The following is a 12,588-nucleotide window of genomic DNA, read 5'->3' on the forward strand; positions in this document are numbered from 1 at the left end:
AATATGAAAACTGATTTTAATTGATGCTATGGTACGGTAACGATTATTGGTTGATAAATTTGACTTTTCCCAAAATGCCCTTCTCAATTTCCAAATTTACTAATTCACATTTTTTAAAAACACAATTTATTCACAATTTTTTTAAAATAACACATTATTTTGTTCTTTTTTTTTTCCTCCCTTAAAAAAAAAGTTGTTAACTGCTATAATTAAATATTTTTGTTTCAAAAAAAATATATTAAATATTTTCTTAAATAACTAACCCTAATTCCAGTTTTCAAAAAAAAAAAAAAAAAAAAACTTACCCCTAATTCCTATTAAAAAAAAAAATTACCTTTAAAACTAACTACTTCTGCTACAGAGAAAAAAAAAACCACCAATAAAAAATGTTTTTTTACGACAAAAAAAAATATATATCAATGTACAAAAACTGTTTTTTTTTTAGTTAAAATGAAACCTCTTTTAAATAATAATAATAATAATAATAACTACTCTCTTAAATCATACATATATATCTCAGCCTTTGTCAAATATATATATATCTTTTAGTCATGGATAATATTTATATTTTATCATCAAAAAATTATCGATTTCTTTTTATATAGACACTAGGCACTATTAATTACAAAAATAAAATTATAAATAACGGATAAATTGAATCAATAAATTTTTGTACTGTACGCGCGTAGCTTGTACCTCTTAACTTGTTAATTTAACAATAATAACACTATTCACTATTTGTCCATTGAAAAAACTACTCTCTATAAAATTCAGCTTCTAATAAACCATTATTGATCAACAAAGAAAGAACCACAGAATGATTTCTTGTGATTTTTGATGATGGAACTAGTTTCTAGAAAAAAAACATAGAATTTGTAAGATTTGTGTTTGTGTTGACGGAAGTTGTTTAGTAGAATGCTCTTAAGATGAAGAGAAAAACCAAATAGTTAGGAAATTGTTGATAAATGATTTATGAGATATTTATAGCTGTAATTATAGGTTGTTAGTTTAATCCAAGAAGCATGTTATGTTCTTGGGTCGGTTAGTTATTGGTTGTTAGGTGTAATTCAAAAAAAAAAAAAAATGAAGTTAGTTGCTTGACCGTTATTTAAGTCAGTTATCAAGAAATAGAAATACCCTTTTCTTGATTGTTATGTTAGAAGTTTTCTTTATTTAATTTAATATTTTTTTTTTTTTTATAAAAAAAATTATATTTGCCTAGATTTTCATACTGATACTTGCAACTTAATAAAGGGCAGTTAAGCAACTTAAGCTTTACAAGAAGTCGGGTACGATTGTTTTCAAATAAATAAAAATAAATAAATAAATAAATAAAACAAAGTCGAGTATGAATGTATGATAGTTTAACAAATATTTTAATTGCTATTGCTAACATTATATCTATTGCATTAATTAGTCTTTTTTTTTTTTTTTTTAATTTGTGTTTTTGTATCATTTTGTTCAATTGATATCTGATAGAAGGGATGTATGATTTGAAGTACTGGCGTCGGATAATGAAAAAGAATGTTGTTAAGACGCAAATTTATAAGCTTGATTTTGAAGGTAAATTATGGGAAAATCGAGTTCAAAGAAGTCTTTTTAATGCCACTGCAACTCTATCTGCATGTTTTTTAATTAAAGATACATAGAATTAAGTTCAAAAGGAGGCAACCCTTCAAAATTGACAATTTTATTGCTCACTAATGTTCATCAATTAACAAAAGAAAGAATTATAGTCTAGGTAAATTACCCACTACAATTGAGTAACTATACTAATAGACACGCTAAATTTTACATACTAACATACCTAAAAATTAATGACTGAATTTGTACTCTGACACACAAGAATGCTAAGGAAATATCTAATTTTGTGCTAAAGAAACAAATAAACATGGATAGTTTTCAAATGGCTACAATAAAATTGTGGCCATTATACTAGATCGAATCTCAGCCTTTGATTAGATTTTGACTAATCCAAGCCTTTTATTAGGATGACTTTGTGGTTTACAAAAATAATTTTTCCAAAAAAAAAAAAAAAAAAAAAAAAAACAACTACGCACGTACGTTCAGTTTCTATCCTTCAATTACTCTGTACTTTGCTTTGCTTCATCATTTCATTCATTTGCGATTACTGTTTTATGAAAATACATCAAAAATCCTCACACATACTCCATGGTATGATGGAATTTGGGTGATTAAAGGTAGGTGATGATGAATTTTTAATTTGGGTGGGAAAAAATCCAATTACCCTTTGTTAATTCTTAATTATCTAATCAACCTGTTCGCTTATATGGCTGAATGGCTCTATGCATATTTGATGGAGATGTGATGTAAATGTTCTTAGTTTAGAGGCAGAGAAACCATAAATGGCGACCAAACAATGTTTTAGTAAGAAATACAGTTTTTGGTTTTTTAGTTGTATTTTGAACTACACGGATGGACTAGATTGATCCGTAAAATTTAAAGGGTCAAGATTGAAAACAGTTACAATGACTACAATTTTATTGTAGCCATTGAAAAGTCTTCCCAAATAACATAGACTAGAGTTTGTAACAACAATGGAATGGCAGAACCCCTAAGCAACTAATTCTTGATCTTTCGCGTCTTGGTTGTGCCGGATTCTGCTCAAAGGTGATGGTCTCAACGTACTTGCCTGATCTTTCTGACTCGATAACTCATGTATAGCATTGGAAGCTTATTTATCATCATCACTCATACTCAGATGAAACTGTTCTTCCTCAGAACTTGATTGTTGTTTCGTCTCCTCTTCCTCACTATTACTATTGGTGTTCCTTTCCTCATCTTGACGATGCTGCTCCTGGTTCATGTCTTCATTGTAACGTCTTCTGACCTTGGGCTGCGACGTACTTTCTTCACCTTCCACACGCGATGTCTTATGTGTACTTCGAGTATCAGCAGAACATTCCTCGACAAAATCAAACCAAGGAACTAAACCAATGATTTATTCTTGTCATCATTATTAAATTCAGCTATGATCTCTTCCAAAATCTTAGCAACCTGTTCTGTATCTTCGTCTGACAATCCAAATTCTGTAGCAAGACCCCCTACTAATGAAGAAACTGCATCAGTTTTGATTGAGAACAGAAAATCCTTGTTCTGAATCTTAGGATCGTCTGTAACATTAATCGACAAGGTCATGGATATCGAATCATTGTCCTGCATTTTCCCCTGTAACGTAAATTTCTTATTCGCAGTGCTAAATTCCTTCACCAGTAACTTCGATTTCCTGTCTTCTGTACTCACTGCAGCAGCCGGCTGTAGTAATCTAGGCACCTGACTTCGCGAACTCATCACAAACTTTCTCTGACTCGGTCTGCTCAAACTTGCTGCTGTCAATGTAATAGGCACAATCGGATCACTGCAACTTCCTGCTGCCAATGTTCTAGCAACAGTCGGTGCAAGAAGCGGGTCACTCAATAGATCAGTTGCCGCGGCTCTATTTCTTGGAGAAGAATCCGGACACCTGTTATGAAATACTTAAGCAGTGGATCTGTCACAATAGAAAGAAACTAAGCAAAGAATTGGGATAGGAGATAATAATTTTTGATGAAAAAAATCAGAATATTTGGAAATGGTTTACAAAGGTATTGGTATATTGCAATTTATAGGTCTAGGATTATTAGGATAATGATTTCTGTTTGGTCGTTACTTATAACTTCATTGGTCGTTAACTTGTTATGGTAGGTAGTTGGTAATCAAGATCAAGAAACATAGAATGACCTTTCTTGATCTCTATCTTAAAAAAAATAAAAAATATAAAAAAAAAATACTTTTAATATGCCAAAGAAAGATTGAATTTTATTTATGAGATTATGAATTTGTTTAAGAAAAGTGAATAGAAGAAATATAGAATGTAATCTCAATGACGAGATTAAAAAGAATTAGTATTGATAAATAAAATTATACACCCCTAATCCATATTCGATTTACTCTGCATCAACATGATTTTATTACGAGTAAGATGCTTATAAAGAAGACAGAACAAATTACAGTACTACGAGTAACTTTTACGACAATGTTATAGCTCACTAATGTTCATCAATTGACAAAAGAAAGAATTATAGTCCAGGTGAATTTACCCACTACAACTAAGTAATCATACTAATTGAAACACTAAATTTTACATACTAATATACCTAAAATTAAAGACTGACTTTGTACTCTTACACACAAGATTGCTAAGGAAAAATCTAATTTTACATACTAATGTAACACCTATAAATATTTAATTGCATCATGTTTTGGAGTCAAGAGTATTCCGCTATAGTTTGGTTGAGCCAAGAGCTCCCATGATGTGGTACGTACTTCCATGAATTTGTTTTAATGCCAAAAATCTTGTTTAAAATACGATTATAACATGAGAAAAAAATTGTGAAACAAGTGATGAAAATCAAGTAATCCGTATTTAAAATCAACTAAATCTCAGCAATGTTCTTTCATTTAAACACATATAACATGAACTCAGCAATTAATGCGTAGAGCAATAATCACTTACACACACTTATAACAAGCTAAGTAATGAAAATTATTACACACATACACGCACACCGTGCACCTTAACACTAAGTTTTCACTAACAGTCTAACATACCCTGAATTAAAGACACAATTTGTAATCTTGACATAAACAAAAGAAAATCAAGACTAAATTCTTAATTTCATACTGATGTAAAATACTAAAGTATCGAATCATCAAGCCTAGGATCTGAACTACTCTTTCGAGTCAATGAAAGCCTTCATAAGGACCTTAACCATGTTGGTTTCGTCATCTCTGCAAGAAAAGGGTGCTTCAAGAGAGCACTCGCCGTTGGTCTCTTAGACGCCTTACCCAGACACTTTTCAATGAACTTCCTAACCATTCTGTCTTGCACAAGGTACAGAGCATCCGGCTTAACACCCAACTTAATCTTTGCAAGAAGTTCACTGTTTGATCTTTATTCGCTGTACAAAGCTTCCTTAGTCATCATCTGTAGCACGCACATCCCGAACGAGTATATATCACTCTTCTCATTCTGATTACCCTCCAAATCCTCTGCTGACAAGTACGATAGTGTACCAGCAATATTATCAGTTTCACCTTCATATGTTACCGCGATACCGAAATCTGCTAGCTTAATCTTGTCCGAGACCCCATCATTTAAAATGTTGTCACCCTTAATATCGCGATGTATGATCATGGGTGTGCGGTTGTGAGGATACTCTAATGCGCTTAAAATCTGTCGACACCAATTCTTGATTGCAGTAACACTACCAACAAGTTCATGTGATCTTCTGTAACTACTCAAACTCTTAGAAGGAGTAAGATCAGTAATCGTGTTAATGAATCTTCGATCCTTACTGATCCAATAATCGTAGCACTTGATTATATTCTCGTGGTGTAATGTTTGCTACAATTGAGGTTCTCCACAACAATTTTCAATTCTTCCATTTTTCTTCAAATCTGCGTTTGCCACCATAATCTTGTTCCAAGCAACTAGTACACCATTAAATGTATCCAACACCTCGTAAACTATTTTCGAGGTCCCTTTTCCTACGATTACACTGTACTTTATGAATTGCCTTGACGGACTTGGACTTCTGTCCTTAACTTTACGAGCATTGGATCGTGAACTCGAACCCACTTCAATAAAGTCAGGATTCTTTCCCAGTGAAATCGGACCTTTAGTTTCGATTATTCGTGAACTCGAAGCCATTAGTATTAACAGCAATGAAGAAGAACCCGAGACAATCAATACTGATGAAAGTAGCTTTGTAAAAACAGAACACTTGAAAGGATGATTGCTATTTCATGTTGCAAAATAAGTGTTTTAAAGGCTACGAATAATAGAATGAATAATGTAATAGTTTGATTAAAAGGAAGATGGTGTGGCATGATTTCGTCACTGCCTTTGAAAACGAATACCGGCGCAACCGAGGTGCACATTGTATCGCCGATACATTCCCTAAGGTTACACACCACTATCACTCAAAGGCCTTTTTGGATGAGATGTGGATTCATATAAACTTATGCCCAAAGAACAAATGTGTTTAGCTAGTTTTTTTGGATATGACGTATATACAAGAAGAAGATAACCAAGCCAAATTTATAAGAATCGAGTTTCAAGCTAGAGGATGAATCTAGACATCAGAAGGTGATTAAATCACCATAAACATCCACTTCAATGAGAGGTTACAAGAGAATCTAAGAGATGAATGAAGAATACCAAAAGGTGAATGTATGTAGACATGAAAAGTCTACTCCACAACCCACTTGTGGGCAATCATTGTTGCCACAACCTACTTGTGGAGTCGTAGGCTGATTTTCCTTATAAAATAGACATAAAAAGTCTACTCCACAACCTACTTGTGGGCAAATGTTATAGGCCACAACTTCATTGTGAAGTAAAATGATCAACTACCAATAAGCATGGTTTTTACTCTCTTTAATCTAACAATCCTCCACTAAAGGGAGGGAAAACAAAGCCAAAAGAATAAGAAGCAATATATGGGCATAAGAGGAGATGTAGTACATAACACTTATATATTACAAAAGTAATTTGAAATCTAGTGCTTAGTGGTATGAGGCAATGAACTACAAGTCTAAGGGTGGACAAACCTTAAAACTCTTAAGACTCTTGATCATAGAGTGGACGAACCTTGAAACTCCAAGATTTAGTGTATGACCCCCACAACACATAGATCACTCCAAAATTTATATGAACTCTGCGAAGAGATATGCTCTTTTATAGCCAAGCATATTCACCTTAGGTCTAGTGGAGGCTCTAGAAAATCCGTCCAAGTTTTCCATAGAAAATGGCTAGTCTTCACAACCACATAGGTAAATCACAAGCACTTCTCAATAGTACTTAGTCATTGGGGTTAAAACATGTTCACAAGAACTCAACAACCGCTACATCGTAGCTATTAATCCCCACAAGGCCATGGATTCATTAAGAGCATAACACTCAACCTCACAAGTCACAACAATCATAAACATAGGTGATTCCAAAGTTTTAGTGCGTCCACTCAAACATTTGGATTCATTAAGAGTCTAAGGACTCATCCTCAGACGGTGGATCAATCAAGTGCTTCTCAAATAGCACCAACCCAAATGGTTTACTGTTCAATTAAGAACTCAAAAGAGTTCAACCTCAATCAAGCATTACAACACATGCAATAGGGATAGGAAAGTAATGCTTTAATCTTTCCGAATGGGCTTAAAGCCTATCCCCCTCGACATTTTCACAAGTTATCAAGGATTGTTTACATGTTCCAAATTTCCTTACTATAGTGCACAATTATTTTTGCTAGAATATTTTTCCAATAAGGAAAACTAGCATGTTACCAACATCAACTTATTTTGCAAAAATGGTTAGAAAAATATGTCTCATTCACCATTAGATGAATAAAGTAATAAGACAACCCAAAACTTGAAATTTCAAAAACTTTATCAAGTCCAATTCTTGAAAATAACATAGCCGCATTAGTGAACTTTCTTCATCAACCATCAATCACCAACACTTGCCTTCTGGAAATTTTTGAACAATTTTTCTAGAAAGCTATTGTATTATTTCACAACCTTCGTACCTAAAAAGATACTTAGTAAAAGATGAATCAAGTTTAAACAACATTAGTCATTCACTATTAGATTTGTAAAATATTGCACTACAACTATTATTTCACAAATATAGGCTATGTTAAAATAAAATGAATGCATGTCTCTTGCACATTGCTAAACGTATTAGCATACTCCACATTATACTCATTGTAACAAAAAATCATGGTAAAACTTATAAAACCTATAATTTAACAAGTATTAAATAACCATGATTATCTATGAACATAGGCACGTAAACAGTAGGTACTCACCAAATTGCTAATAGAAATTAATCTAAAACAATAGCCCTAATTTATACTTTCTCAATGAACAAAATAATCCATATGTTCAAAAAACCAACAAATCGGTAAATAAAATCAATTAACATATTTCTAAGTACTAAGTTCAAACCACAAGCATAGAACAAAGACATAGAAATAATCATACCATGTAATATCACACATATGTAACATGGATTATGTACATTAGCCTATAAACTAATAATCATATAACAAATAATACATTATAGAGACAATAATCATGCAACATTAAAAAGCCAAATATCACAACTCATATATATATTTGTCAAGATGATTATTAGAATTAAAATCACATGCTAAGCATAATCAAAATTAGTTTAGAAAGGACCTCCCTTAACTTAATTCAAGTGTTCAAATGAGCATTCTCCGTAGTACGCCCAAATATCCTCTCCAACAAATGCAGCTCAACTTTGAAGCCATAACTCCCAAATGCAAGCAGATATCAATGATCCGACCGTTGAAAACAAAGCCTCATATGTTCTGAACAAGCTCCGAAAATTTCAGCTAAAACCGACCACAAATGACCTTCGATCGAGGGTCATCTTCGGGACTGCTCCCAGAAAAAGGTGAACACAAACTTTTCCCAAAAAATTATTTTCTTCACACCATAGAATCTTTCAATCAACACCTATTGAATAGCCATTGAAAATTGATAGTTCGTTTTCAAAATTGTTGTAAAATAAGTGTTTCAAAGGCTACGAATAATAGAATGAATAATGTAATATTTTGATCAAAAGGAATATGGTGTGGCGTGACTTCGTCACTGCCTTTAAAAATGAATTCCTGCCGCAACCGAGATGCACATTGTATCGCCGGTACGTTCCCTAAAGTTACACACCACTCTCACTCAAAGGCACTTTTGGATGAGAGATGGAGTCATATAAACTTATACCCAAAGAACAAATGTGTTTAGCTAGTTTTTTGGGGTATGACGCATATACAAGTAACCAAGCCAAATTTATAAGAATCGAGTTTCAAGCTAGAGGATGAATCTAGACATTAGAAGGTGATTAAATCACCATAAATATCCACTGCAATGAGACGTTACAAGAGAATCCAAGAGATGAAGGACAAAAGGTGAATGTATGTAGACATGAAAAGTCTACTCCACAACCCACTTGTGGGCAATCGTTATTGGCCACAACCTACTTGTGAGTCGTAGGCTGATTTCCATATAAATAGACATAAAAGTCTACTCCACAACGTACTTGTGGGCAAATGTAGTAGGCCACAACTCATTGTGGAGTAAACTGATCAACTACCAAAAAGCATGGTTTTTACTCTTTTTAATCCATCATTTCAGAATTCTTGGAGCAAATGATTTCACAATCAAGGGATGATTTTGTAGGATAAATAGAGAATTCTTGGAATAAATGATTTAATAATGAAATGAAGGGATGATTTTGTGGAATAAACCGAGAAATCTTGGAAGAAATGATTTTAATAAGGAAGGGATGATTTTGTACGATAAACAGAGAATTCTTGGAAGAAATAATTTATAACGGATTGCTATTAATAACAGTATTTTTGATTTTGTTACTTGCAAATGACTTATAATGGGGTTAGTTGTAATCCTAACAGAATTTTCTTGTTAATTGTGGCAGTTATTAAGTGGGTTATCAAGAAACAAAAATGTCCGTTTTTTTTTTTTTGTTTGGTGAAATTCTTGATTTTTATTTAATGCAAAGTAATTCTTAAGTCAATTTCATGAACTTTTATTCAAAGGAATGACTTGCTTCACGTCCTTACAACAACGTTTAAGCTCGTATGTGATTAACAATATCAAATAATGAAAATCAATCAAATCACATATATACAAAAAGACACACCATCAATGACACATGTCATTTTCTGGTGTGTTTTTATTATACTTTTTTTATTGAAAAAACTTAAACAAATAATTGTTATAGAATATACGCAAAATATTTTCTTTTAAAATTTAGGAAAAAAATCTTAAAATAATATATTTGCCAATTTAGAAATCTGACTATATCTTCAGAGCCTTTTTGGTGCAGCAGGCCATACGGTGTGGCCTACTGCCATGTCAGCAAAAATAACAGAACCAGACGTGCGCATAATGGGGTTACTGGTTTTGTTAAGGTTACTTGTATTTTTCAAGGGGTACTTGTATTTTTTTTCTAAGGATTACCTTGTATGGATTACTTATCCTAGGGTTACTTGTATTTTTTTTTCAGGGATTACTTGTATGAATTACTTATTCAGGGATTACTTATATGGGCTAATTCAAGGGTTACTTGTATGAGTTACTTATTCAAGGATTACTTGTATGAGTTACTTATTTACTTGTATGAGTTACTTATTTAGGGGTTACTTGTATTAGTTACTTATTCAAGGGTTACTTATATGAGTTACTTATTCAAGGGTTACTTGTAGGTCCCATACCACACCAGGAATACCCTACAAGTAACCCCTGACCAAAACCAGTAACACCTTACAAGTAACCCTTGACCAAACCAGTAACACCCTACAAGTAACCCCTAACCAAACCAGTCGCACCCTACAAATATTCTACAATCTACACATATTACTATTGTTGTTTCTGGTGCTTAAATTTTTTACGAAGAATGTTCGATTTAAGATTTCACGAAGAAAACGAGCTCACATTTATTCGGTTCTCATTGATTTCACTACTTCAAATGTTGTTAATGATTTTAAGGTTAATTAATCGCAATTTTTCACAACAATTTGACGCCCAATTTCTACAATTTTGGGCTTTAATTACAGCAATTTGGCAAAGAGGAGAGAGAAAATAGGTGGAGTAGAGATATGGTTTGTTAAATATACATGCTGCATTGAAGATTGTTCATCAAGTCACAGCAACTAGCCTGCAGCACAAGTTGTTATAACCGAATTGTCAAGTCATCAGAAGTTTGTTATAACAAAGTTCCAGCTCAGCCAAGTTCCAGAAGCTTTTGAAGACTGCTTACAGCTTATTTCTATTGTAATAGAATCTAGTATAAATAGCTGTAATTAGATATTCTTACTGATCATTCACTTATAATATCAAACACAAGTTTAGCATGATGTATTTTCTCTCTCTAGAATTTCTTTCTTCTTCTTCAAACAATTGAATACAGAGTTTAATTTCTTTCTAATTTCTTCAAATCTGTCTTTGTAACATGGTATCAGAGCTTACATAATTGATCTACGTTGAAATTGTTGATTTTCTTGAAGATTTTTTCATATTGTTGCTGATTTTGCTGATATTCTGTAAGAAATTCTGTTTTTCCTGGAATTTTTCCTGAGATTTCTGATTCTGATTCTTTATCTTGATTGATGTTCTTCATCTGGAATTGTTTGATTGTTGCATATTTGCGTATTGAATTCTTATTTTCTCTAATCATTTTGATATGACATCTTCAAATCAAACACAAAATCAGTCTGTAATTGATCCTTCTATTGATCCAATATCACCTTACTACTTACATCCTAGTGATTCTCAATACAAATTAGTCTTAGAGAAGTTTAATGGCAGCAGTTACAATGATTGGAAGAGGTTTGTTATGATAGCCTTGTCGGCTAAGAATAAATTGGGATTCATTGATGGTTCAATCATCAAACCATCACCTGATTCTGAAGTTTTTAAGGCTTGGCATAGATGCAATAGTACACTGATTTCTTGGTTTATACAAACACTTAATGTGACAATTGCTCGAAGTGTTCTGTATTTTGATACAACAAGAGAAATCTGGATCAATTTGGAAGAACTTTATGGCCAGACATCTGGTACTCAAGTGTATTCTATACAGCAGCAGCTTGCTGAGATACAACAAGGAGGAGATGAGAGTATTTCTACTTTCTATATATACAAAAATCAAGATGCTATGGGATGATTATGATGCAAATGATCCTATTACTTTCTTTAATTTCTCGAATTGTACATGTAATATCACCAGGAAGATTCTAAAGTCTGAAGAAGATCAGAGGTTAACTTGGCTTCTCATGCAACTCATGGAGGAGTTCAGTCAAGTCAGAGCTAATATCTTGATGATTTTTCCTCTGCCTACAATCTCTCATGCTTACAGACTCTTAATGCAAGTTGAAAGTCTTAGACAGTTGTATAATACTTATTCTTCTACTGGTGATGCTATGGCATTTGCAGCAGCAAACAAAAGAAGGTTCTATGATCAGAACACTTTTCGGAGGAACAAGCCTGATAGGTCTTATCAGTCCAATCCTGGTGGATCCTCAGTTGTTAGAGTATCTGGTTCTCAGCAATATTCTTAGTACAACAAAAGACAATCTCAACATTACTGTGATCATTGCAAGGTTTCTGGACATTCTATTGAGAGATGTTGGAAGGTGAATGGTTATCCAGCTCATTTCAAGGATACATGGAAGGGCAAAGGAGTAGCAGCAACTGTGCAGGTAGATTTTGATGATGATTATCAGCCTGAGATGACTCAGACTGACAATGCTGGTACTGCTACTATTACTGTTGAGCAATACAATCACCTGATTTCTCTTCTAGACAGAAAGACAAATGATGAGAAATCTAAGATTGCAGCCATGGTAGTAGGTACATTCTGTCTTCTTACCTTTAGTAATTCACATTGGATTATCGATTCTGGTGCAACTGATCATGAGTCATGATCTTAGTTTGTTTCAAGATTATCAAAACATTGATAATCAATCTAGTAATATTACCATT

At 33.0% G+C, this 12,588-nt stretch overlaps 2 protein-coding genes across 2 annotated transcripts; one reads left to right on the top strand and one right to left on the bottom strand.

Annotated features, from left to right (window-relative positions):
• Positions 1-4,954: 4,954 nt before the first annotated feature.
• On the bottom strand, positions 4,955-5,713 carry LOC145584129 (putative serine/threonine-protein kinase WNK9). The gene is made up of 2 exons (XM_081641046.1): positions 5,412-5,713; positions 4,955-5,297 (listed from the first exon to the last, which is right to left on the bottom strand). The coding sequence occupies exons 1-2, from the start codon at positions 5,711-5,713 to the stop codon at positions 4,955-4,957; spliced, it is 645 nt and encodes a 214-aa protein (XP_081497172.1).
• A 5,574-nt stretch (positions 5,714-11,287) lies between these two features.
• LOC145584130 (uncharacterized) lies at positions 11,288-11,770 on the top strand. The gene has a single exon (XM_081641047.1). It carries the CDS (start codon positions 11,288-11,290, stop codon positions 11,768-11,770), a length of 483 nt encoding a protein of 160 aa, XP_081497173.1.
• The last annotated feature ends 818 nt before the right edge of the window (positions 11,771-12,588 follow it).

This window comes from Chenopodium album, chromosome 16 (assembly GCF_948465745.1).
Source record: "Chenopodium album chromosome 16, dcCheAlbu1.1, whole genome shotgun sequence".
In the NCBI taxonomy this organism is placed as follows: Eukaryota; Viridiplantae; Streptophyta; class Magnoliopsida; order Caryophyllales; family Amaranthaceae; genus Chenopodium; species Chenopodium album.